This window comes from Carlito syrichta, unplaced genomic scaffold (genome assembly GCF_000164805.1).
Source record: "Carlito syrichta isolate Samal-C Ts95f unplaced genomic scaffold, Tarsius_syrichta-2.0.1 Scaffold137424, whole genome shotgun sequence".
NCBI lineage: Eukaryota > Metazoa > Chordata > Mammalia > Primates > Tarsiidae > Carlito > Carlito syrichta.
Genome location: NW_007081520.1, coordinates 140746 through 168285, shown reverse-complemented (window position 1 = coordinate 168285; position 27540 = coordinate 140746). Strand labels below are relative to the sequence as shown.

General features: G+C 36.6%; 1 protein-coding gene across 1 annotated transcript in view; it reads right to left on the bottom strand.

Annotated features, from left to right (window-relative positions):
• LOC103251230 (transcription factor SOX-6) overlaps nucleotides 1-27540 on the bottom strand; it is a gene marked incomplete at both ends in the record, with an annotated part of 307315 nt that overhangs the window by 142073 nt on the left and 137702 nt on the right. The window contains 2 exons of the mRNA XM_008049817.2: nucleotides 20563-20631; nucleotides 23425-23597. Coding sequence (XP_008048008.2) covers nucleotides 20563-20631; nucleotides 23425-23597 — 242 coding nt within the window. The remainder of the gene's footprint in view (nucleotides 1-20562; nucleotides 20632-23424; nucleotides 23598-27540) is intronic.

Genomic DNA, 27540 nt, shown 5'->3' with positions numbered 1-27540 from the left:
CCACTCACCTAAGCCTCCCAAAGGTGCGGGATTACAGGCTGAGCCACCGAGCCCGGCTTACCAAACTTTTTAAAATATGAATGTTAAAAGTAGAGACATACCTGTAACTTCCTGTGTATGCCCCTTTAACAATATGGATTTTTCTCCAGAAATTAAAACAAACTAAAATAATCATAGTTTGCAACACTCACAGAAAATGCTAAAATAAAGATCTCCTCCACAGTTTAAGCAATGACTGTCTAAAGAAAGGATTCACAGTGTTGCCAAGGATGCTGCTTAGTAAATAGTTTAAATTCCTTCCACTTGAGACAGAAAAGATCCAAAGTATCTTACCCTCTCCCTTCCCCCTCTAGTGAATTAATATTCCATGATATACACCACCACTGCTAATGGGGGCACCTCTTTTCAATGACCAGAGATCAACAAACGGCTATTTCACAAAGAATAAAAATATATCCTTGTAATTTTACTGTGTGTTTATGTTTTTTTAAAAAGTGGCAGATTCATGTTAATAAACCTTGCTTAGGGAAGAAATAAAATAGTTGCTAAGCCATGGTGAGTAATTAGCCTTTTAGCATCCACTTTCTTCAAGAATGCTTCCTCCTGTGCTAGATCTTTTAAAAAGCTCCAGTCCTGACTGTCTTTGTTGGGCTTGGAAATTGTTCACATATGAGAGAAATTAAGCCTCATTTAACAGAGACACATGCCTGTCAAGACCAGAGGAACAAAGACTAGTCCCTGGGGCCTGTTCAGCTCCCAGAGGCTGCCACTCGTTCTGTTAGCAATGCTTATCCTTTACAGAATGTATATAAAACCCAATAAATCATTTCATCTGTTGTGCTTAATGCATGAGAGCTCTGGCCACTTTTCAGAGTGTTTTTCTTATACAACTTCACAGTTAGTTAATTTGTGGGGTGGGGGTTTGTTTGTTTGTTTTGTTTTGTTTTGCCTTTTCATTTAAAGGTCTCCTTTTTCTTTTCCAGAATGCAATAAGACTTTTTTAGTCAAAAAGGTAAATGTCCCCAAACACTGTCACCATAAATGAAGAATGTCTTTTCAGATTTCTTCCCAGATATCTTTCCCACATTTTATGACTAACAATTAGAGCATTTTGTGCATTGCCAGCGCATCTCCCAGCTGCTTTTAACCCTAGCTTCAGGAGCTAGCCCTGGCAAAACTGAAAGATTGAGGACAGGATGGATAGACTTGTTGTACTCTTCAAGTTCAATACATTTTGCCCCCTTGGAGCACAAGGACAACATGTTCTCTCTCAGGGTGGAGATTAGAACTATTGCTTAAAAGTGCTCTTTTTACTAGGAAAGTGAAATGGTCCTCTTATAAGCCCAACCAAAATATCCTTCATGCACTCTCATTTCATTGCCAAAGAAAATATGATGCTTTTTTTGAGAAAAGATCATGTTACCATGTATGTAGAAATCATCTCTATATTGTCTCCCATCTTATTCCCCACCTATTTCTCCCCCTGGGGAAAAACATGGAGGCAATGGGAAAAGATTAAAGACCAGACTCTAAAAGCTTTCCAGTTTAGACCTACTCTTATCCAAAGGGTGGGTAGTGGAGAAATAAATATTTGTCTATAATTACTAAAATAAATACTTCATTTAAAACTAAAATGCTTATTTAACCTGGTTGCGCTTCATGTAGAGACCCTTAATAAAAGTCTACTCTAGCAATGTTAAGCTTTCCACAGAAATACTGGGAGTTCCAGGGCTGACAGATTCAATTCTCAAGATGCTGTGAACCCCAAAATAATAAGAAGCTGGTAGCACAAGGAACTTCACCCTGCTCAGCAGGGAGAGAAAAAGCAGATCTGGATTTGATAAGTAAAACCAGATCTACTCAATGGTTATATGGTAAAGCCCTGCAATTAATGGGGACCATAAGTCCAAGAAGACAGCATTGCAGTAGTATTTCTAGAATTGGTTTCACTCATATCTGGATATTAATCAGATGTACAACTGGCACAAATGCTTTGTGCAAACACAGATAACGGTATATGTGCCTCAGTGTTTAAAATCTGAAAAAGATGTGTATCAGACTCTTTTACATTCATATGTATGTATCATTCCCAAATGATTTATCATTTTCAAATAATAAATTATTTTCATTTTTAAACCGCAAATCACATCCTGCAGGCCTTAGCAGAGGCAGATGTCAGAATGTGGTAGTACAACAAAATTAATTAAATAGCCCTAAAAAAAAAAAAAGTTTATTTATAAAAAATGACATTAAGGTGAACTGCCTAATAAGAACATGGATTTGCTTAAATAAAACATTATATGGTTCTGTTTTAGATTCATCCCTAAAGCCCTGAAAGATATTAGAATTTTAGTGAGTAATTACCCTATTTACTACAAACAAAATGGGAGGAAATCAGAAAACCATATTAAGCTCTACCACACATCAGAAGTGAAATTCTCTCATTTTTTATCTTGCAACCCAATAAATGAATTGTAGTTGGAAAATTTATTGGGACTAGAAGATGAAATTTAACAAGTTATAAGTGAAGAAACAGCCAAAAGAATTTCTACATCAACATCGTCCTTCAAACAGAAAACCTACTTCTAGGAAGCACAACCAAGAAGTCTCTCCTTCACAGCTTAATTGTTTTCAGACAGTTGGAGCCATCACCTCCACTAAGCATCACCCCCACAGTCAGACAAAGTTCTAGCCACTTAACACGTCTTTTTTCAAATGAAAATGCAACACTTAGGGTGAAAACAAGAGAGACTAGGAAATGGTGTTACATGCTATATATGCCACTGACATAATACTTCAATAGGATATGCTGTAATTTCCTGCAATTCATACCCTAGCAAAGCTATAAGGTTTTTTTCAAAAATTATAATATTTTACTTGCAACACTAAAATTAAGTTTGTGTCACCCTTTCCATTATATAGCCCTAATGCCAGAAGTTTGTCATTGACTGCAGAAATATATTTGCTGTAGTCTGAAAGCAGGATCCTACAGGCCCTCTTTCTAAATGTATTTTTCTAAAAATCACCATTCCATCATCTCATGTGGCACACATTGCAAGCTATCACAATACCCCTCAAAGGAAATATGAATTTGACCTCATAATTCCAAATCCTCAGTGGTTTAAAATGGAGACATTCCTCTTAAGTGGACATGGCTTACGCTGTAGCCAAACTTGACATGTGCCTTCAAGCCTAGTAGGCAAGACCAAAGACCACTCTCCTTTCTCTGAGGACCAGGATCAGTGCCTGTCATCTAGAATCAGAGGTCAGAATTGCAAGGAATTTCAGTGATAAAACTGAACAATAGTCCTTATTCTAAATATATAGAAATGAGAATCAAGGCAGAAGAAGCATTTGTCAGAAGACACAGAGTTACTAGCAGAATAAAGACTAGGCATAGACATCCTGAGTCCAAGTGTAGGCTCTTTACTGTCACGGATCTAATCTTTCTGTCACTGCTCTAATACTATTTTGTCTCCAAATTGGGCTGCATACCTTCCACAAAAGGGAAAAGAACAAGTTCAGAGAGTAGATCAGTAATCATCTCCATGCCTTCTCTTTTCCTGGGCTTGAAATTGTGGTATCCCTGACCCAAAGAGAATGTATAAGTCTATCGAATTAGTTCAGTGTCGCAGATAAAGTTGTTTGGAAGAAAAAGCAAGAGTTAGAAACAGGTATAGATATCAGTAAAACAGACTGAAAGCACTGGAAAAATCTATACCTGCACATTTTTCCAGCTAACTGGAGACATGGTTGTTTTTGAATAACTGGAAGTTCAATTTAAGCAAGCAGAAATCACATATGGCAGTGAAATCCCAAGATCTGGTGGTTACAATCCATTCCAGGGTGATCAAAGGTAAAAGGATAGATGTTCAATCCTTTTTAAAAGTAAAATAATAATAGGGATAACAATAATAATGTTAATTATAAAAACAACACATTCTGCAAATCAAAACCACATTGAGATACCACCTAACCACAGTAAGAATGGCCATCATTAATAAAACAAACAACAACAAATGCTGACAAGGATGCAGAGAAAAAGGAATGCTTCTACACTGCTGGTGGGAATGCAAACTAGTGCAACCTCTTTGGAAGACAGTATGGCAATTTCCAAAAGAACTAGAAATTGATCTTCCACATGGCTCAGCAATCCACCTATTGGGAATATACCAGAGGAACTCAAGTCATTCTACCAAAAAGATACCCGCACACACATGTTTATTGCAGCTCTATTCACAATAGCAAAACCATGGAACCAACCATGCTGACCATCGAAGTTGGACTGGTTTAGAAAAAAATACATATACTGTACATATACATAATAGAATATGATGCAGCCATATAGAAGGACAAACATATGGACTTTGCAGCAACTTTAGGATTTAGGGAATGTCATACTCAGTGATTTATCACAGAAACAAAGAACAGAGTACCATATATTCTCACTCATAAGCAGACCTTGGACAATTATCCTAATACTTTAAGAAAGGGATTGGCAGTAGTGGGAAACTGACAGGGGAAAGGGGTGGGATTGGCACTTGAGGGAAACTACCAGGAGAGGGAGGTGTACACCTCATCAACAAGGATACCTGCATAATGAACATTTGTATACTTAACCCTGAATTGTACCCCACATCGTTAAAATTAAAAAAAAAACAAACACATTATCTTCCAGTCATTTTAATGTCTATTTTTATGTAGCTGAGATCACACTGTCTTTACATTATTGAGTTCTGTTTTTTAACCTAATGTTATATTATAAACATTATCACAAATCATTAAAAACTATTTACAGCTGGGCTCGGTGGCTCAGCCTGTAATCCCGCGCCTTTGGGAGGCTGAGGTGAGTGGATTGCCTGAGCCCGTGGGTTCGAGACCCGCCTGGGCAAGCGAGACCTCATCTCTACAGTAAATCAAAAAATCAGCCGGGCGTGGTAGCGCATGCCTGTAATTCCGGCTACTCTGAAGGCTGAGGCGGAAGGATAGCCGGAGCCCAGCAGGTTGAGGCTGTGGTGGCCGGGAGCGGCCACTGCACTCCAGTCTGGGCGACAGAGTGAGACTCCAACTCAAAAAAGAAAAAAAAAACGATTTATAAGCATTATTTTTAACTGTTTATAAATCTCATCACATAAATTCAAAATATTCTTAATATTGAAAATTAGAGTTCTTTCAATGTACATTTAAAAGTTTAAACTGACCTTTTTCTTATACAAAGAAATATGTGTTAGAAAATTTAAAAACTAAATTAAAATGAGAAAAAATAGCTTAACTATAATTTTGCTCCTCATCATTTGATGTATACAGAATATCACAAATCAGAGTCTCTACAGTCAGGGTTCTTGTCTTACTGCGAAGGAAAGACACTGCATAAATATGAGGGCCAAGGTCCTAAATAGAGAGCTCCGATTACCTCTTCTATTGAACTGTCAATGATCTGATGCCTCTCTTCTACAAGAGATATCCAGGGAGTTTAGGAGTTCTAAGGATGTACTCCCACCCTAAGAAGGAGCCCATGAAAGTCCTCTCAAAAATCAGTGGATCTGACAATTCACATTATAACTAAATCAGTAAATCTTAGAAAAAAAACAGCTGTTGTGCGGATGCCAATTTCAAGAGCCCAACTTCATTTTTCCTTGCCCTAGTTTCCACCCTTGCATTATAGATATTCATTGAATTCCTCCAAAGGTAAACTATATGTTGGCTCTATCATTGTGGGTTTGATCTGGTCTACCTGATCTTCTAAGCCTGACCTCTGGCTAGAACCTCATAATGAATTCTGGTTCACTTTGCCTGCCCCAATGGGCTTTTTCATAGATAAAGAATACCAGGTCATCTAATGGTATCTCCACTCCATCTTGTCTTCAAATATAAGCCCTAGAAATCTGAGTCTGCACAAAGAATTACACAGAGTAGGGTAGAGAGAAAAGCTTGGAACTTGTTTTTCCTTTTCTCAAACAGCCATTACTCATCACATTTTGTGATACCTTTCTATTGATATGCACTACCCACCTCTTCATCTTCTCTACTGAGTTCATTCTTCTACCACTAAATCCATGTTGATTCTTTCAAACTCCAGCCTCCAGCTATTAAATTGATTATCTGGGAGCTACCATGATATTCATGGTTCTCAAAAAAGTAAGTCAGGTGGAAGGAAGGGCTGACAGAGAATGAAGACATCATCCTTTAGGACAAATACCTGAACTAACAGCTGGGAAGCCTCCCTATCCGTGAAGCTTCTGGTCGCTGATTGCCTTCTCAGGCTCCATTCAATTGTATTAATACTAAAATGCTCTGTATTTAACTAATTCTCTACATATTAACAAATGACATCTGCTACTTCCCACTTGAGAAACAGCAACCTAGGACTTACTAACATCTTTTATTCAATAACATTACATAAGAAATGTTTTTCCATTTGGGTAACTGTTTTCAGACTTCGTCACAACTTTTGAAAAGGGGCAAATGTTATAGGCTACCAACTAAAACTGAAATCAGTTTTTAAGTTGTTTTTTTTTTCCCTCCTCTGCATAATACAACTAAATATATAAGAGGGAGCCAGCAAATGATGCTATCATGGTACAAAACAGGCCTGGCCTGTTGTTCCTTAGAATAGTTAGTCCACCTTGTCAACACGTTCAAGTAGCAGCAAAGACAGTCCAGCTGGGAGTCCTTTCCATCTGTATGAATCTCAGCCACTCCCCAAAACTCATCTGCAGACATTTTAAGAGAAGAATCTTCCATTGAAAAGTATATGCAACAAAAGTCAAGACTACAACCTGACTGAGGATGGACTCTACCCTTAATTCTGATCTGTGAATTATTTAACTTTCATTGTTTAATGTTACAACTTTAACATTTTCTCAATGGATTGAGTGGTGGATAAAATTAATTCAATCTTTCACAGGCGACATTACACCTTTTTGCATCATTTATTTTATTTTATTTTGAACAAGTAAAAATATCTGACTCTGCCATTAATAACTTTGGTGGGAGTTTCTATATGTGAATTAAAAATGGTTATGTCAGTACATCCCTTCAGCATTTAAAAGATATTTCCCTGTGCTATATCAAGTGTCACACAGTATATCAATTTTTATTTCCCATCTCTCAAGTCTGGTATGCACACTGTTTAACTTCTTAAATTCTAAGTATAGACATAATTCACAAATGCTAGGCAAATGCTTGACTTACAGGAGATGGCATACATAAGATTTATATAAACAACTTTATTTTAAACAAGAAGGACTTTTGCATTTTGTGCTGCTACATCACATAACTTCATCTCTGTTTACAAAGCTATAAAATAAATTGGAAAGGTTCATTTACCATCCTTCTAACTTCACAAGCACTTTGGATCTAATAGCAAAGCCCATTTTAGTGTGAGGGGTGAGAATTTGACCCTGATTTTCCAGAACAAAATATCATGCTGCTCTAATTCTTGGTCAACCATTTCTGAGTGCCTGATAAACCTTACTATCTACTCACTGACAACTGAAAAGCTCTCATTTGGCAGCCAGAGAAAATTGCTCTTTCTTTTCCTCTAGATTATCATGATGATAATAATTGATTATAGTGCATACACATTGATTATCCAATATTCACATCACTAATTTGTGGGTTCTAAATATGCATTTGTATATAGATACAAACATGCATATACATGCACATACAAAATATGTACATGCATGTTTCTCTATTAGGGACTCTGAAATTATTCCTATACCTAGTCATGCAAGAACAATAACAACGATAGGGATACTGATACATACTATACATTAAGCACTTACTAAGGGCTTTATATAATTATCTCTAATCCCAAAACTCCTGTAAGGGACTATAATTATCCATCTTTAGGATCTAGGAAATGAGGGCTCAGAGATATTAAGCAACTTGTCTCACAGCTAGTAAGTAACAAAATGGACCACAGAGCTAATAAGTGGGGGAACTGGAAGTTCAACCTCGATTTATTTGTCTCCAATACCTGTGCTGCTTCCATAACATTTCTAAATTACATATAATCTGAAACAAACATTTTATTTTCTATATCTTCCAGGTATATGTACAGTCTAGATTAAAAGTGTATTCACAATCATACATTCCTCGCATATGTCAAGATATAGTACAATTTCAGAGAAAAATGTTTTAAGCCAGGCTCGGTGGCTCAGCCTGTAATCCCGCGCCTTTGGGAGGCTGAGGTGAGTGGATTGCTTGAGCCCACGGGTTCGAGACCCGCCTGGGTAACTTGGCGAGACCTCATCTCTACAATAAGTCAAAAATTAGCTGGGCATGATAGTGCGCGCCTGTAGTTCCAGCTACTTGGAAAGCTGAGGCAGAAGGATCGCCGGAGCCCAGCAGGTCGAGGCTGCGATGGCCGGGAGCGGCCACTGCACTCCGGTCTGGGTGACAGAGTGAGACTCCAACTCAAAAAATAAATAAAGAAAATAAATAAAGAAAAATGTTTTAAAACACTTTAAAAAAATAACAGGTTGATGTTGTCCTGGGTTAAGATTCATTTTGTTTAGATAGTTAAAAGCCAAATGACATCTGAAAATTTATTTTCTAAATATTTTAGACTTACTTTGTAAAGACATGCTTCATTTTATAAGCCTTCTTTTAAAGACACAAGTCTTCCGACATCAACATACTTATTGGCCAGTATACTCATATACAAATAGAAATCAAGTTATTATAATAACTAACTACACTTATTTAAATTGTTTAAACCATGGTCCATTATAAGCTTTCTAGCAAGTAAGTAAAATAGTTGTGACAAAAGCTAAAAGTATATTTTAATTGTTCAAGAATTATTTAAGCTATGCCCCAATCCTCAGGATAGAAGAAAGGAAATAGAGAGTGAGGAGGGGAGGGAAGGAGAGAGAAAGGGGGGGAGAGAGAGAGAGAATCTAAATAACTTAGATTAGTCCTGATTATTCACTAAAATCATCTAGGAAGCTTTTAATAGCCCCTATGATGGAACTGTACCCCCTAAACAAATTAAATTAAAATCTTTGGATCAGGACCCAGACTTCAGTATGTTTTTTAAAGGCTTCCAAGTTGATTACAAGATACAATCAAGGTTTAGAACCACTGGCCTGGAATGCTGTCGTTCACTGCTCACTTTTGTCAGATGAAGACGGTATTTGCAAAAAAAGTTATTAACATTAAAGGTGACTGACGCTCAATATATGGACATGTCACTTTAAGGCATCCAGAAAGTAATATAATTAGCTATTGAAGACATTTATATATTATATACACACACAGACACACATACACACATCTCACACTGTCCTGTAAAAGATTTCAGTTATGTTCTTTTCAGCTCTTGCCTTATAGGTATACACCCACAGTTGTAGTAGGTCTGGGATAAAAAGTTGAGTCCAGTGGCAAATCGTTAATATTTTCCACTTAAGGATTAAGATAAAATCATGATTTAGTTGTTAGGCATTATTATCCATATTTTATAAACTAGGAAACTGAAGTGCACTAAGATTTATCCAAGTCACAGAAAGGGCAAATTGACATGACCTGGAATACTGGAAACAGTACTACACCAAGTGTTAAGAAACGTGGGTTCCTCTTGTGGCTCTGGCAATATTTGCTTTTTAAGTGTATACAAGTCTATGCTCTATGCCTTAGTTTCCTCATGAAAAGCAACAGATTTGGACTAGAGTAAGAGTTCCCAAGGGTTTTGCACATAATAGATCGGTACTTTTTTTTTAACTTTCAATTTTTTCTGTTTTCAAGATGTGGGGTACAATTAGGGTTAGGTATACAAATGTTCATTATGCAAGTACCCTTGTTGATGAGGTGTGCCCCTCCCTCCCCCCGGCAGTTTCCCACTACTGCCAATTCTTTTCTTATAGTATTACGGTAATTGTTCAAGGTCCACTTATGTGTGAAAACATGTTACACTCAGCTCTTTGTTTCTGTGATAGTAAAATTTCAAAGACAAACAAAAGTAGAGACTTACATATATTTGGGGACTTTTTACTTTGCCAAATAGAACTATTGGAAAACAAAGTACATACCACCTATTATCACTGTTACTTCATAGAAGGGCATGTTAATTCCAGAAGGGGTTAAAAAAAAAGGAATCTCAGGGTTATTTTCAAGTACAGCTTTATGGTAAACTCACTATATGGTTCTTCAACAGCAATAGCTACCTACCCTCCCTGTGCCCAGTGAATGGGAATCATGACTGCCTCTAGGTGTTTTCTAGTTTAACGTTCTGTGAAAGTGGTAGGGGGAAGGAGGAGTATTTAATACCATCTACTGCGATGCTCTTTAAAATTCCATCATTAAAGAACTACCTATGGAAACATAAAAAACCACAAATAAGGCCAGAACAAACCTTAGCAAAAGAAAAATTCAGGAGGTATCACAATTCCAGACTTCTAACTCTACTATAAAGCTACAATAATCAAAACAGCCTGGTATTGGTACAAGAACAGACATAAAGACAAATAGAACAGGATAGAAATTCTGGAAGCAAAATCTCAATTTCTCAATTAACTCATCTTCAACAAAGTCTCCGCCAAAAACCACTGGAGAGAGGAGAACCTATTCAGTAAATGGTGCTGGGAAAACTGACTGATCACATGCAGGAGACTGAAACAAAATTCCTAACTATCACCATACACAAATATCAACTCTAAATGGATCAAAGACCTAAATGTAAAACCTCAAACTATAGGAATCCTAGAAGAAAATGTAGAAAACAGCCTTATGGAAATTGGAATAGGCAACCAATTCCTGATAACGCTCCAAAAGTGAATGTCATAAAAGATAAGATAGACAAGTGGAACCTCATCAAACTGAAAAGCTTCTGCAAAGCAAAAGAATTCATCAAGAGAGCAGGGAGGTAGCCCACAGAATGGGAAAAAATTTTTGCCAACTGTACGTCTGACAAAGGCCTAACATCCATAATCTACAAGGAACTCAAATGTGCCAAAAGGAAAAAACAAATAACCCCATTAAAAAGTGAGCAAAAGATATGAAAAGACACTTCTCAGAAGAAGACATACGAGCAGCCAACAGATACATGAAAAAGTGCTCAGCCTCACTCATCATCAAAGAAATGCAAATTAGAACCACACTGAGATACCACCTAACTTCATTCAGGATGGCCATCATCAATAACTCAAAAAACAACAGATGTTGGAGAGGATGTGGGGAAAAGGTAACGCTTCTACACTGTTGGTAGGAGTGTAAACTAGTACAACCTCTGTGGAAAACAGTGTGGTGATTCCTAAAAGATCTAAAAATCGACCTCCCATGTGACCTAGCAATCCCCCTTCTGGGAATATACCCAGAAACTTAAATCACTCTATGAAAAAGATACCTGCACATGCGTGTTTATTGCAGCATTATTTATAATAGCAAAAACATGGAACCAACTGTGCTGCCCATTGAAAGTGGACTGAATAAAGAAAATGTGGTACATATACATGATGGAATATTATGCAGCCATAAAGAAAACCAAAATTATGAACTTCATAGCAACTTGGATAATACTCAGTGATTTATCACAGAAACAAAGATCTGAGTACTACATGCACTCATTCACAAGTGGTTCATGAACATTTATCATAATACTGTAAGAAAGGGATTGGCAGCAGTGGGACCCTGCCAGGGGAGGAGGTGCACATAGCATCAATAAAGGTGCCTAAACTTTACCTGTACGATGACCACATATGTACCTAACTCAGAATTGTACCCCACATCTTTAAAATAAACACTTTTTAAAAAGAACTGCCTTCAATTTTGCCATATCCAAGTACCCAACTACTATTTGCTTTTTTATATTGACTTTTTTGGGCTAAATACATTTATTTATTTATTTATTTATTTATTTATTTATTTATTTATTTATTTGAGTTGGAGTCACTCTGTCGCCCAGACTGGAATGCAGTGGCTGCTCCTGGCCACCGCAGCCTCGACCTGCTGGGCTCCGGCGATCCTTCCGCCTCAGCCTTCCGAGTAGCCGGAATTACAGGCGCGCACTACCACGCCTGGCTAATTTTTTGATTTTATTGTAGAGATGAGGTCTCGCCTGCCCAGGCGGGTCTCGAACCCGCAGGCCCAGGCAATAAATACATTTATTTTAAAAGGAAACTTTATATCACCACTTCAAATAGAAAACTAAAATCACTTGTCATAGATTGAAGATAACCAGATAACCATGAAAAGGACAGTATTCTATTTATTTAAATTCTAGCTAAATGCTATTGCCTCCAAAGACTTTGAGACTAAAATGATCTCTCTCTTTCTCGTGCCCTTTCTCTCAGAGAGATTAACACAATCCTAGAGGAATATTAAAGACTAACACTAAACTGAGCCCTCAAAGTAACGAGAAGACTCAAGACAGAAATAGAGGAGAGACACTTTTCCCTGAAGGATCGATTCAGTATTATGTAACGTCACATGCAGACCCCACCTGGATCACCTGCCCAGTCTGTTACACTGCACCCTGCCTCTGAAGAGGTAAGGCTCTCTCCCACTCGAATCGCAGAAAGGAGTAGATGCTTGGTTTCTGAGAATTTGTAGTATCACTGGTTTGGGCAAGAGCTGGGGATGGGGTCTGAGAATAAGCACAGTCTGGTAGGATAGAGAAGGGAGGATCACGTAGAGAGGACTGAAGAAGCTGATGGATAGTGCAGGAAAAGCATCGAGATTCACTTTCAGGGTTTGGTCTGCTAAATGAGACCTTTGCCATAAAGACACATTTGGAAAACAGGTAATTGGCTGATTAATAGTTCCATATAGTAGCTCTTGGGATCTAGTCAAGTCTCTTATTTCAAGGTCCATTCCAACTGTAGCAAACAATCTAGCATGACTAATGTGGAAAAACTAATATGGAGTTTTAATTCACAACAAGATTTGTAATTTTAGCTATTATAGTCCTTGCTATTCATAATTATAGCAGCTTTACCTATTCTTTACAATACAGAAACTTTATTATTAATATGTTTAAAGCAGACTATGAAGCATCTATCATTACTTAAAAAGTTAATTAGATTACATAAAATAAATAATTAGATTTACATTTTTATCTTGGTTTTCAACTTCCAAAGAAGATCATAACAACCTGCCTGTGGGCAATTAAAAACAGCATACAGCAGAGACACAGAGAGGAAAGGTCTGTTTTTCCTGGCTAGTTCATGATTGAAGATAGAATTACAAAATATTTTAAGGGCTTGCTGCAGCTGGGGGCTAGTCCTAGACTTCTGAGCTTTGTTTATAACCCTCACTTCATTGCAAGAGAGTATCAGATACATGTACAGTGCCAATAGAAGTATCAGATTACTTTCAATGAGTTTATTTAGTCCTTTTCAGAGGCTGTTGGAAGGAGATCCATTACCTGATCAATAATACACAAAAAAGAACTATTCGATAGAGCCAAAACAGGAGCCCTGTAATTGCTTTTTGTTTATCAATACTAAATACAGTTAACAAAGAGATACAACCCAAGACACAGAGACTATGTGAGATGGGACGTCAACTTGTGACTTTCCTCAGTTTTTCTGTTGGCTGCTCCAGTCATCTCCAAAAGACAATAAATGGAAGGTACAGCTCTTAAAATTAGAGGTCAACTCGACACTTAACGATGAAGCATATCTTCAAATATATATCTATTATTATTACACTAGCAAAAAATTAATTAACCAGGTCAAGCAGTTCATGAAGGCTAATGTACAAAGTAATTATTTCTGATCTCTAGACAACTACTTCACATAAAAAGGTAGTCTTTTATTCTGCTCAGCAGATACCTGAAATACCTACAGTTAACCATATTGAAGGAAACAAAAGGCAGGGTTTATCTCCTTATTCTGTTTAATTGTTTAAGGATAATCACTTCCTTACTTAAAATATTAGCATCTCTCAGGTTACCACACAGGAAGAAAGGATAATGCACATTTAATGACACTCTACTATGTGACAAACACACAGACACAAAAAATACCAACAGTACACAGAAATAAATTACAATATAAATAGAAAACACTACATATGAAAGATACTCATATAATCTTAAGAACAAAGTGAAGCTTCAGTGAGGCAAAGAACACTTGGTTTGGAGAAAAGAAAATAAGCAGCATTTAAAAGAAAAGTTTTCAAATGAGACAAAGAGTATCTGCAAAGCAGCAGTTATAGTACTTAGTGCAAGCCTTCTACTGTTTGAGTTTCCCATCTAATGCACGTATTAAATGATGAGGGGCAGGCAAGGAATATTGTATACTGATAATAAAGAAAACAAAGATCGAAGAATTTCAAGTTTCACATTTGTACCCAAAGAAGCTGTATGTGTGTGAATTGACTAAATCATTTGCCCCGGCTCATGAAGAAAAAATGCCCAAATAAAATCCCAATCAGCCAGTCTATTCTCAAGAGATTTGTTCAGTCAGTGATGTGAGGAGAGGACACTGCCTATACAGCACACAATACAAGCCACTTGAGTAACTCAAAACTGGGGTCTGAAGAGACATGAATAATTGGATAATACCTTTCATCCCTGGAAAAGTAAGTTTCTCACAGAGATATTTTAATGAGCTGAATGCTTTTGCAAAGACTAAGTTCTAGCTGCAAAATGCCATTGTTAAATGTGTTACTATTGACATGCTATAGAAACTAAAGAATGTGGTGTGTTGTATTCACGAATAATATCTTCTCCAGATTCAAGGCCATGACACGGTCAAATGAGGTTAGAGGAATAAATATATGAATTAATCAAGAAATAGGGTTTATAAAATATTTTGTTTTGCTTAGAATAGATTTATATTTAATCGTTGATTAAAATACTGTAAATATGCTTTGATCTCTTTACAACTGTCAAATTAAAAGTGAACTTTGTTTACCAGTTAACATAACTCAGAAATAAAATGCTTTAAAATATTGGCTAAGAGATTACAATTCAGTGAGTGGGTGAGAGAAGATGAAATTACCAAAGCAGTTATCTGTTCTTTGGAATTTGCCAACTGTATGTCTGACAAAGGCCTAACATCTAGAATCTACAAGGAACCCAAACCTGCCAAAAAGAAAAAAAACAAACAGCCCCATTACAAGTGGGCAAAAGATGTGAATAGACACTTCTCAAAAGAAGACATCCAAGCAGCCAGCCAACAGATACATGAAAAAAAATCAGCTTCACTAGTCATCAAAGAAATGCAAATTAAAACCACACTGAGATACCACCTAACTAGAGTCAGGATGTCCATCATCGATAACTCAGAAAACAACAGATGCTGGAGAGGATGCAGGGGAAAGGGAACATTTCTACACTGCCAGTGGGAGTGTAAACTAATACAACCTCTGTGGAAAACAGTTTGGTGATCCTAAAAGATCTAAAAATCAACCTTCCATATGACCCCACGATCCCTCTGCTGGGAATGTACCCAGAGGAACTCAAATCATTCTATGAAAAAGATACCTGCACACGTATGTTTATTGCAGCATTGTTCACAATAGCAAAAACATGGAAAAACATGGAACCAATCATGCTGCCCATCAAAAGAGGACTGGATAAAAAAAAAAAACATGGTACATACAGACAATGGAATATTACGCAGCCATAAAGAAGGACAACATTATGAACTTCACAGCAACGTGGATGGACTTAGAATCTATAATACTGAGTGACCTATCACAGAAACAAAGAACTGAGTATCACATGTTCTCACTCAAAAGTGGACCTAGAAAAACTATCATAATATTGTAAGAAAAGAGCCGGGCTCGGTGGCTCAGCCTGTAATCCCGCGCCTTTGGGAGGCTGAGGTAAGTGGATTGCCTGAGCCCGCAGGTTCAAAACCCGCCTGGGCAGGCGAGACCTCATCTCTACAATAAATCAAGAAATCAGTCGGGCATGGTAGCACGCGCCTGTAATTCCGGCTACTCGAAGGCTGAGGCGGAAGGATCACCGGAGCCCAGTAAGTTGAGGCTGCGGTGGCCGGGAGCGGCCACTGCACTCCAGTCTGGGCGACAAAGTGAGACTCCAAATCAAAAAAAAAAAAAAAATTGTAAGAAAAGGATTGGTAGTAGTGGGAAACTGCCAGGGCAGGGCTGGGGTGGGATTGGCAGTAGTGAGAATCTGAGCAGGGAGGGAGGGGGCACACCTCATCAACAAGGGTACCTGTTAATGAGCATTTGTATACCTAACCCTGAATTGTACCCTATATCTTTAAAATTTAAAAATATGTATAAAAATAATTTTTAAATTTTTAAAAAAATATCTCTGCAGAATACCACTTCTTGGACAGTGCCTGACACAGAGTAGGCATTTCATAAATATGTGTGAAATGGATCAATGAATTATGTATTTTACTTTCCAAATAAATTCTTAATGCTTAAAAAAAAAAGGAATTACAGTTTCAAAGTCATCATTCCAACTCCAAGGATCCATATTCTATGATCCATTAGTTTTGCTTTCCATAGACTTGATAAAAAATTATTTCTGCCCTGGAAATATCAAAAATGCCTAACTTTATCTGGGCTCCACATCAGGAGAACTATCTGATATGTAATAAATTAGAGGATTATCCATTTTCTCCAAAGCATAAACAGAGGTATTTGAATTCACTAAGCAGCCCCTAAAAGATCTGTTAATAATAAGGTATTTTAATAATCATTTAAAATTATTACCCTAATTTTTATATGGTAAAAAGTGACTCATCAAAACTATAAAAACAGTTCACAAAACAATTCATCATATGTTTTCAACATCGTTTCTATGACCTTAAGATATCTCTTCAAAAGTTTAGTTAGGATTTACCAAGGTAAAATAATGTTAAAATTTATATTCAAAGAAAAAAGACAAATTATTTTTAACTGTACTTATAAATTTTGAGTAAGTACAAATAAAATAAGCATAGGAACTTTCACAGTACTATCTTAATCATGTCTTTTCCATTTTCTTTTTTTGAGTTGGGGTCTCACTCTGTCACCCAGGCTGAAGTGCAGTGGCATGATCATAGCTCACCTTGGCCTCAAACTTCCTGGGCTCAAGTGATTCTCCCACCTTAGCCTCCTGGCTAGCTGGGAGTGTGTGTGCGCCAACATGCTCGGCTAATTTATTTTATTTTTATTTTTTTTTTAGTAGAGGTGGAGTCTCACTATATTGCCCAGGCTGGTCTCAAACTTCTGGGTTCAAGTAATCCTCCTACCTCTGTCTACCAAAGTGCTGGGATTATAGGCCTGAGCCACCACACCCAGCCTCCTTTTTCCTATTTCTAATGAAAAAATTCTGTTTTTCAATTTGTGCAAACCACAGGTTTTCATTTGCTTCCATTATAATACATTCTGATGTGTTTGTGCGTGATTGTTACAAGAGTTTAAACTCTCTTGTCTTTATTTCTATTAAAACTTGCAAATTGAAAAAAAATTACTAATTCAAAAGTCAGTATTCAAACTAGAAGAAAAATTTTGAATGTAACTACCTAATACGACCCATAGCCAGTTGCCATGGCTTAATCTTGCTGACCATGCTGGCTAGTAGGTTCAAGGACTCAACAGTTAAAAAGGGGGGAAAAAGTCAAACTTGCTCAAGAGTGAATCTTCAGAGAAGTGAAGAACACTTGGTTTGGTAAAGAAAATAAGCAGCATGGATTCCAGTATTTAAAAGAAAAATTTTCATATAAGACAAAGGGTATCTGCAAAGAAACAGCAATAGCATTTAGTTCAGGCCTTCTATTCAAATTGTCTCTGTATTCACCATTTGCTTTTGAAAGAGAAGTTAGGTTTCATTTTTAATCATCTTGTTTTCTCCTTTATTCGGTTTTGTTTTCAAGTGGGAAAATGTTTCTTTTTTGTGATAGAAAAAAATATTTGAAGCATCCTTTAAATGCTATATTTTACTGAAAAAGCATTTTCAAATTAACCCAACAATAATCTTTCTCCTTAATGTGATCATATCTATGACTTGTCAAAATCCATATTTGAAAATATAGTCGACCCATTCCCTTTCCCCAAAAAATGAAAGTCTGAATATCAAAAACTGTTTTGTGTCAGACATGAATATAGGCTTTATTGAAGGAGTGTTTTTCAGCATTTGAAAAATTCTTCAAATGGTCTCATACTGATAAGATAAATGCTTACAAGATATGCTGTGATGTAGCTCAGGAGAGAATGAACTATAAATACAGGTCTTTTTGCTTCCTCTTATTTTTTAAAATTTGAATTCTTCTTACAAAGAATTTGATATTTCTAAAAGAAATGTAACTCTGACATTGAATATCTATCATTAAATAATTTATACTGCTAGTTCAAGTGCTGATTAGCTTAAATTTTTAAAAATTTAAACAACGGGAAAACCACAGGTTTTTAAAGCAATTAAACATCTATTAGAAAACTTGGAAAAAGTTACCCCTTTCTTCTCAAGTTGAACATCCTAATGAAAATTTTAAGATCATGTTCTATAGTTTCCTGAAGAAGACATCAACTTCATATAGTCAAGCTATAACTATAAAACCATAGGTAATCAGTAGATACTAATAACATTTCATTAAAATGCTCTGAACTTCTTTGGTTGCTATTTATCTGAATTTCCCAGTCCCATAGGAAAACATCAATTAAGATAGTCAATCAAAACAAACTATATTGGACTAAGAAGTAAAATCTATTAGAAATAAACAATAAGTAATAGAGAGGTAGTAAAAACCTTAATAATAATTAACTGATGTGGGAATATCTCAGGGAACGTCTTCTATTCCTGCTTTATGAACAGGAGAAACAGAGAGAAATAAATGATCATGTTATTTGACACCTACTGAGTTCTCAGAGAGGGATCCAGAGAAAAATGTAGGAAGCCACAGGCTAAAAATCCTGACCTTAGCAGTAGGAGATACACTGAAAATTCTAATAAGGGCAGAACAAGGGAACACCTGGACAGTTATTTAATTAAGGATCTCAGCATGAATCATAAAAGAGTTATCAGGATGAGAAATTATTCCAAGATTTAAGTGTAAAGACTGACTGTCAAAAATCCAAAGACATTCTGTCTCATCTATATTTGGACTTCTTATGTTAAAACATGGATGCTTGAGTATAGTACATAGAATCAGGACCAAAAAAATCCTCCAAATTGGCTAAAGATAGCTGGATAAAATGCCAAATTAGGCAAAGATAATTCTTCACACACCAAATCAGTATTTTAAATATAGTAACGACTACCTGTAACACTAAATAAAAGTAACAAAATGAAGCAATAATCTAAGTTAAATCATTGGTATTCACTAATGAGGGAGATTAGTGTAAGTTATAACTTTATGCTACTATTTTTAAAAGAGATACATAGCAGGGCAAGATATTAACCTCAAGAAGAGTAATAATGTAATTCAGAATATACTGGCCCAACTAGTTTGAATCACAGATTCAAGCAGGTTAGAAAGTATCTATAGACACCAAGAGAAACAAGTCTTTGGCGGGGTAAAAATAACTCTCGGATCAGTATTTGTCACCAGACAACCAGTTCCTCATTCTAGAGCTTTCCAGAGGTCAAGCATGCATGTCCCTATTCAGAAATGGAGTCTACTTTCCCTACCTGTTAGCTTAATTAACCATCAACTATCTAAAAGAATGACAGAAATCAGACCATCAGCTCTCTTTCTCAGACCACTGTAATTATAATCTATACATTTTTACACTGCCACTAGGAAAAGGAACTTTCTAAATTGTGTCATAATTATTCAGGAACAAGTTTTTCTTCCTTTCTAGACTGTAAACTCTTTGAAGACAGACTATCATTCATGAATCTTTCTATTCCCTTCAGTGATCTAGAGGAATGCAATTAATATTTTTTTAGGAACAAATTAATTATTATTATTATTTTTGAGTTGGAGTCTCACTCTGTCGCCCAGACTGGAGTGCAGTGGCCGCTCCCGGCCACCGCAGCCTCGACCTGCTGGGCTCCGGCGATCCTTCCGCCTCAGCCTTCCAAGTAGCTGGAACTGCAGGCGCGCACTACCACACCCGGCTAATTTTTTGATTTATTGTAGAGATGAGGGCTCACCAAGTTGCCCAGGCGGGTCTCGAACCCTCAGGCTCAGGCAATCCACTCACCTTAGCCTCCCAAAGCGCGGGATTACAGGCTGAGCCACCGAGCCTGGCTACAAATTAATTATTAACAGTCTTTTCCTAGATTCTTCTCATAATTGGCCCAATCAGTTCTAACATGTAAATAAAAGTAAATTTCTCTCCATGATACCATCAAATGGCAAAATATAAAGAAGAAAATGGTTTATGGCAATAAAAAATACTAAATTGGAAACCATTCCAAGGTCCGCTACCTTGGAAACCATTAGGTTTCCACTAGACTGGGTTAGGCAAATAGCAGAAGAAAACAAAAATAAGGTTTTTTTCTGCTTATGTATCACATTAGAGAAAAATGCTTAGACCACCACCTAGTCCATATTTCTATCAACTTATACAATTGTGCCCAACATCCTTGAATAACAGCCTTATTGGTGCTATTTATAAGACAGTGGTGCATTTGTGGCATTTTAAGTTCCATTTCCAAGGAGGAAAGTATCTAAGTATAATCAGATGAGAGTAATAAAATACACTGACCTGGATCTGTTGCTGCAGGAGATTAATTTTGTGCTGCTGTTGCAGAAGTTGCTGTTGTTGTCTTGCAATCTATCAGAAATAAAGTTTCATTAAGTTAAAATGAAATGCTTATACCTTTGCCATTACCTCTGGCATTACAAGAATGTTTTGCTGCACTCCTATGTGAAGTAGTAGTCCTATAAAGTGAGAGAGGCACAATCGGAAAGCTTAAGAAAAGGAAATATTTTTAAACAGGTGCCATCTCTCCACTTAATCTGTGGGAAAACTACCCATTCTATTGTACTTATATGCAATTCACCTATATCCACCCTGATCAGTTGGAAATCATGGAAATTTGAAAATCTCATCCTTGTAGAATAAAGACAGAACAACTCTGGCTACATTTTTCTAAAGAGCTTAATTTGGACGTAGAAAGAAAAATCTGTAAGCAAAAACAGGAAAAGCTTTATACCACTGTATAATATAGTCTACTTTGGTGAAACCTTTTCTTATGCAAAGATTTTCAGAAAAATCGTCAAAGGAACACCAAAAAGCACAGCAAAAAGTCAAAAATCTTCTGGGTTTTTTTTTATGTTGTATGCAATGTACAGCACATTTTTAAAAACAAAATAAGCTATAATTTAACTTTTACCCATTTATACTTTTGAGGGCAATTTGTTTTTTTATAAGACAGAATCTACATGTAAGTTTTATATTTCCTTGCTTTATCCAACAATCAAATTCAACATCTAAACACATTATCTGGTCTATTAAAATAAATATTAACCATTTAAAGTAAGCTCTGGTGATGACTGAATCTGCCCCTCAGGAGGTCAAACAACTTCCTTAGGATAATGGTGTTTACTATGAAGCATGAGTAAGGGATCAGGATGCTTACTGCCTCAAAAGCTGAGTGGCTACAGCTCAAAGTCCAGGGAGATGCTCCTTCTTGAGAACACACTCACTGCCAATCCAGGCAACCAGAGAGACAGTGGCCAGAGAGCACTTAGAAGGATTGGATTTAGTGGTGCCTTATTGGCAAGAGTTAGTCTTTTCTTCCTGTTCATTCCTATTTCCCAAAGCTAGTATTCTAGAATGGGATATGTTGGAAGTGAAAACGAGTGTGAATCAGTCCCCAGCTGTAGACTTCCTGAGCCTTTTTCATGCTTTAACCTGAAATGTCCAGATCACGTTTCATTCCGCATAAGATGACGACATAGTAGCCTGCTCCCAAATGTTGTTTTACGATTTCTGGTAATAACTAGTTCATACTGGAAGGCATGGTAAAGCTGCCCCTAATGTAGACTACAGTTTGAGAAATGGGACTTCTCCTTTCCAAAGCTTTGTAGACATGGAAACAGTATTTAATCAGATCGGAATGGTCTACTCTGCTTGTCAACATTTAAATCAGAAATGTACAACTCACTCTGTAGTTCTAGGTATAGATGCTGGATCCTCTGAATATTTATTTTCTCTTAGCTAACCAGTGAAACACCACTAGGCATATAATATTGATGGTCCCTCCTAAATGATAAAGTGCTGCATAGAAATGCATCCAAAACACCACAGTGCAATTACTATCATCCACTCTAGACGTATGTGTTTGACACAGTGAAGTATGGTACATAAGCACCATGTGGCTCAAATTCTGAATTTTATTTGCCAATCGGTTGAGCTACATGCTCGCTTCATTGAGCATGACAACCTAGTTTTAAGTGTCATTTAATTTTCATTTTGAAATATAATTACAAAGTGTTCACTGTAAGATATCACTCGTCTGCAAATGTGTCAAGATTAATTTGTGCTAGCTTATTCACAAGTGTCAATAGTTAATTACTGTGTCATCTCTGGATGGCTAAATGACATTCTAACTTCTGATTTTTTACAGTGTTCCTTTATGTTATTTTCCATTAGGGGCTGAGTCCATATTCCTACATGTGGGCAAATATTCAAGCATATAAAATACCAAACGTCACAACTCATTAAAATCAACAGAGCATATATTGCTCTATATACCCCTATAAAATACATTTAACTGAAAAGATAATTCCAGTAATAATGTCAGATTCCTAAAAACTGCACATTAATTTGGGTCTGTCTGATCTAAAGCATCAGGGGTTTCTCTATAGGATCACTGTTGTTAGATTAATGTACTCTTACGAGAAAAAAAATTGGGAAAGTGATTTATTTTTTAAAAATATACATTTAAGCTTTGCTATTTTTTTCTTCATTCTCACTTCTAAGTCAATCAATTCAAATTCTTTCAGAAACTATGTGCTAATTTGTTTTCAATGTTACCTATGCTATAAATAGTGACCATGTAATTTATCTTCCAAACCGAGACAACTTTTGCAAGTGGAAGGGGGTGGGGTATCATAACCCTGGAAGACAGGCACTAGCCGGGACTATTTGCGGAAAATCAAGATGTATGTTCACCCTTGCTTTAAAGTCAGAGAAAATCATTGGACCTGTGAGCTTAAAGACCCCCCAAAATTTTTCTATAACCCTCTTTCTGGATGAGGAAAGGAGGGCCTGGAGAGAAGACAGTTACTCATACTTAAACTGCATTGGGGTTACATGTGATGCCTATGTGAATAAGTATCCCTGCGTAATTAGTCAAATCTAAATCGTATAAATCAATGTATCATTCCAGTTATGCCAAGTCACTATGGTGCCTTTCTTTGTCACCCCCATAGTCCCTCAGTATTCTTGAAGACTCTGGATTTCCAAAAGGCTTCTTTCATTCCTCTTTCCCTTCTTCTTTTTTATCTTTTTTTTTGTTTTTTAGAAAAGCTTACAACAAATAAGCCAATCAATGTGATTACTCGCTGAGCTTGGCACATTCCACACCTCCAGTTCCTCAGCTTTTTGTGCAGGGCTCACCTGTTCTTGCTGTTGGCGAGCAAGGTCCATTTGCTGCCGTTGTTTCTCAATTTGTGAGGCTGCCAGTTTTTTTTGTTCATCATGTGCTGCCAGAAGCTGCTCCCGTAAACTGATCAGCTGGGTAATCATGGTGGAGAGCTGCCGTTCTTTTTCTGCCAGGCTCTCAGGTGTACCTAAAATGGAAGCAAGAAGAGATCTCACAAGCTTGAGGAATATCTGAATGAATCAGGGAGAGGAGAGCAGAATTTAGAAAGGGACTACCCTATGAAACTGAAAGATCTGGGACAATGACTAAAGGCCATTGCGAGTGCAGGAACACTATGGAGTAGTTATAGCAGTGGAATGAATATAAGCATTTACCATTGTCCCCACCAAGAAAAAGTATTGCCACCAGTAAAATTCTCACTTCTCCCTCTTGCTTAAAAGAAAAAAGCAGATCTACCCCATTCTCTCCTTTTCACCACACTTCCCCCCACTAAGTTTATCTGATCAAACTAGGATATCTGTGATATTTAAAGATATTGATGTTATCTAAGTATCAGAAACTATGAATTATACTAATGTTCTATAACCTCCTCTAGCCTCAGCAATTAACAGTACCTATGACATAGTAGGTGCTTAATAAATGTCATGTAAGGAATTTGCTGATCATTGCACAACTGTCTATTGTGCAAAGATCTGTCACGGAAGTTCAGAAGTCAAGGGTCAATCTCTTCACCGTGGGACAAATTCTACAGAGAGAACAAAAACTGCCTCAGGTAAAAAATAAAAACAATAAAACCATTGAATATGTTTTGTTTGTTTATCTTGTTTTGTTTTTCCTGTGAAAAAATCAAGCCAAAATGCTCGAGTTCATCCTTACAGACAACAATGTTGCCTGGGGAGCACCCTTACTTCTGTGTCATTTGTCATTCGTCCTTCTTCAAAGGGAAAAAAAACACATTCAAGGTTGAAAAGGTTATGCATAAGGATATGCTGTTTAATGAATATGATGTCGCTGAACACTTATGGTATGCACTAATGGTGCCGAACAATCTTTTTATGGGTAAATTACACAGCTCTCCTAAGTAAACGGTACAGAATCCTTTTGTGAATCTAAATTAGAGCATTTTGCCACAGCATAAGATAAGAATTTCAATCTACTGTATCTGAGCTACACAGATTTTATTATGAAGAAATGATCTATGATTTGAAAGCTTTTCAGAAAGATGTCACCAGCTATCAAAGGGGACAAAGATTGCCCATTTTTTTGTATATAGAAGGGAGACTACCAACCTCCTTATGAAACCTCCCTACTATCTGCTAAGAAAGCACCAGGACAATCTGAGAAACTAAAAATATTTTAATTATGAGTGGCCTTATTTTTTAAGTGACCCCAAGGAAAAAGAAAACCTTCAGAGGATGCTGGCTAGTGCTTGCTAGTATATGATTTCTACAAGGTGAGACTGATATCAGCAGAGAAGCTACCACATTTAGGACCACCTTGGGATTCTTAATGTCAACTCAGGTCCTAAAAAAGAAAAGAACTGTCAGTCTCCTTCAGCTCCTTCGGAGTCACTGAGCTGAAAGATGGCCTAAAACCAAAATTTAAGGAAAAATAAGATTGTTATAAAGCGTATTTCACTGATAAGAAAACAAATACTGTATCGAGGCTGGTGACCTGCTATGCTTTCTAACTCCTAGAATTGATTACAAGAAAATGTATTTTTATTTCACAAACAGGAGTTTCAACTTGGTAAAAGGGAGAACATCTTGATCCAGAAACATTAAAATACAAAAGTAGGTTCCCAAACAGGATCATAAAACATCTTGAAAAGCAGAAGAAAAAAAAACCCCAACTAATATATGTTAATAGATACAGGAATAAGAAAATACAAAAACAAAAAGTATATAATTTATTTCCTAAGTTTGTAATTCAATATTTCCTGAATATTTTAATTAAACATTTCCTGAATGGAATGGCAACTATGTTACAAGTACTATGTCAAGAACTAAGGATACTGTGACAAAGTAAAAGCAGACATGGTGGCTCATGCCTGTAATCCCAGAACTTTGGGAGGTAGAGGTGAGAGGATTACTTGACCACCAGGGTTTGAGACCAGCCCGGGCAACTTGGCGAGACCTCATCTCTACAATAAATCAGAATAATTAGATAGGGGTGGTGGCATGCACCTGTAGTCCCAACTACTCGGGAGGCTGAAATAGAAGGACCACCTGAGCCCAGCAGGTCGAGGCTGCGGTGGCCATGTATATGCATTGCATTTAGCCTGGGCAACAGAGTAAGACTCCAACTCAAAACAAAATAAATTAATAAAATAAATTTAAAAAGCAGATACAGTCCCCCATGTTTAGGTAGTTTATAGTCCAAAGTTGGAGGAAACACCCGAATCAAGTAATCACACATATAAAAGTAAACTACAAATAACTAAATATTATAAACAAAACTAATATTTTGTGGGAGGTTTAACCAAGTCTGAGGGCCTAAGTCCTGGGAAGGTAGTCTGAAAAAGTAACAAATTAATAAAAGGATGAATAGGCGTTCTCTAGGCAAAGAGTTGGAGGGTGGTTTGATTAAGGAGCTTTCCAGAAAACATGAAACTTTGCAACAGCAAAGGAACTACAGTTGAGAAAAGAGTTGTTAGAGGGTGGTCTGTGGTCACAGAGATTTTCAGAAGGTGAAAACAATTTAGGTAAGGGCTGTGTGTGCATGTGTGTATGTGTGTGTGTGTGTGTGTGTGTGTGTGTGTGTGTGTACACATGTGTGTGTGTGCATGTGTGTGTGTGTGTGTGTGTGTGTGTGTATGTGTTGAGGGGTCCAGTTCGGTGTGTTTCAGAAATTGAAAGAAGTTAGTGAAACTTGAGCAAGGAGAAAAAAAGGAGAGTAGAATATGACGAGGCTAGAGAGTTAGAAAAAGGTCACATAGTCCCTTATGTTTGATAAAATTGTTTATTCTAAGAATAATTCTAAAATCACTGAAGTATTTTAAGCAAGGATGACGTGAAAAGTTATGAGATAGATGGGATATGTGCATATTAATTCATACAATATTCTACCCTACACATAATTTTCTTGTTATACCTAACTATATTAAGTAAGAGAAGGCTTATTAGATACTGGGATAGTTATTGTACTATAATTCTTTGTTAATAAAGAAAAACTTCCACAGGAAATTTTGGACAAGATCCAACAAGAGTTGAGATCTTGAGAATTAAGGCACCCATGTAAGGCTGTCACTACTTTTTCCTTCAACTTGAGAAGTACATACAGGCAGCCCTCCTTGGAATCTACGTCCGCACATTCAACCAACTGTGAACTGAAATTTTTTGAAACAAGAGTTGGATCTAGTATTTAGATACCCCAGTAAAGACTGGAAAATGTTCTCATGTTAAAGAAGTCTTTTCAACAATCTTTAATTTATTCTCCCTTTTTCCCTGCATAGGAAACAGAGAGGCTGAGGATAAATCATAAATGGCTTCTTAGTCTCTTACGTTCAAGGTGAAGTCAACAGATCTATAAATGCTTTGGTGCATCCAGTCCTAATAGATACATATGAGTATATCTGAATTTACAAAATAATACCATTTAACTGAATCTTTTTACCAATTATCATGACATTAAATTTATTTAGCTGTAAACAGTCAGTGACATTTAAATAAGTTTTTCTTTGGACTTAAAAGGGATATGCTTAAGAAGAAAAGGCAGAGAATAATATTTTCTTTTATGTTTTATTTTGAAGATGTGGAATACAATTCACGGTATAATAAGGTACCCCTATAAGGCTGTTACTACTTTTTCCTTAAACTTGAGGAGTACATACGGGCAGCCCTCCTTGGAATCTATGTCCACAGATTCGTCCAACTGTGAATTGAAGTTTTTTGAAATAACAATACAACCATCAAAATAATATAGTACAACCACAGTTTAATAACATCTACATTGTATTAGGCAGTATAAGTCATTTAGAGATGATATACAGTCTATGGAAGGATGTGCACAGATTATGTGCAAAAACTAGACCTTGAACATAAGGGACTTAAACATTCTCAGATTTTTTTGAATGTGTGTAGTATATATATATATATATATATATATATATATATATATATATATATATA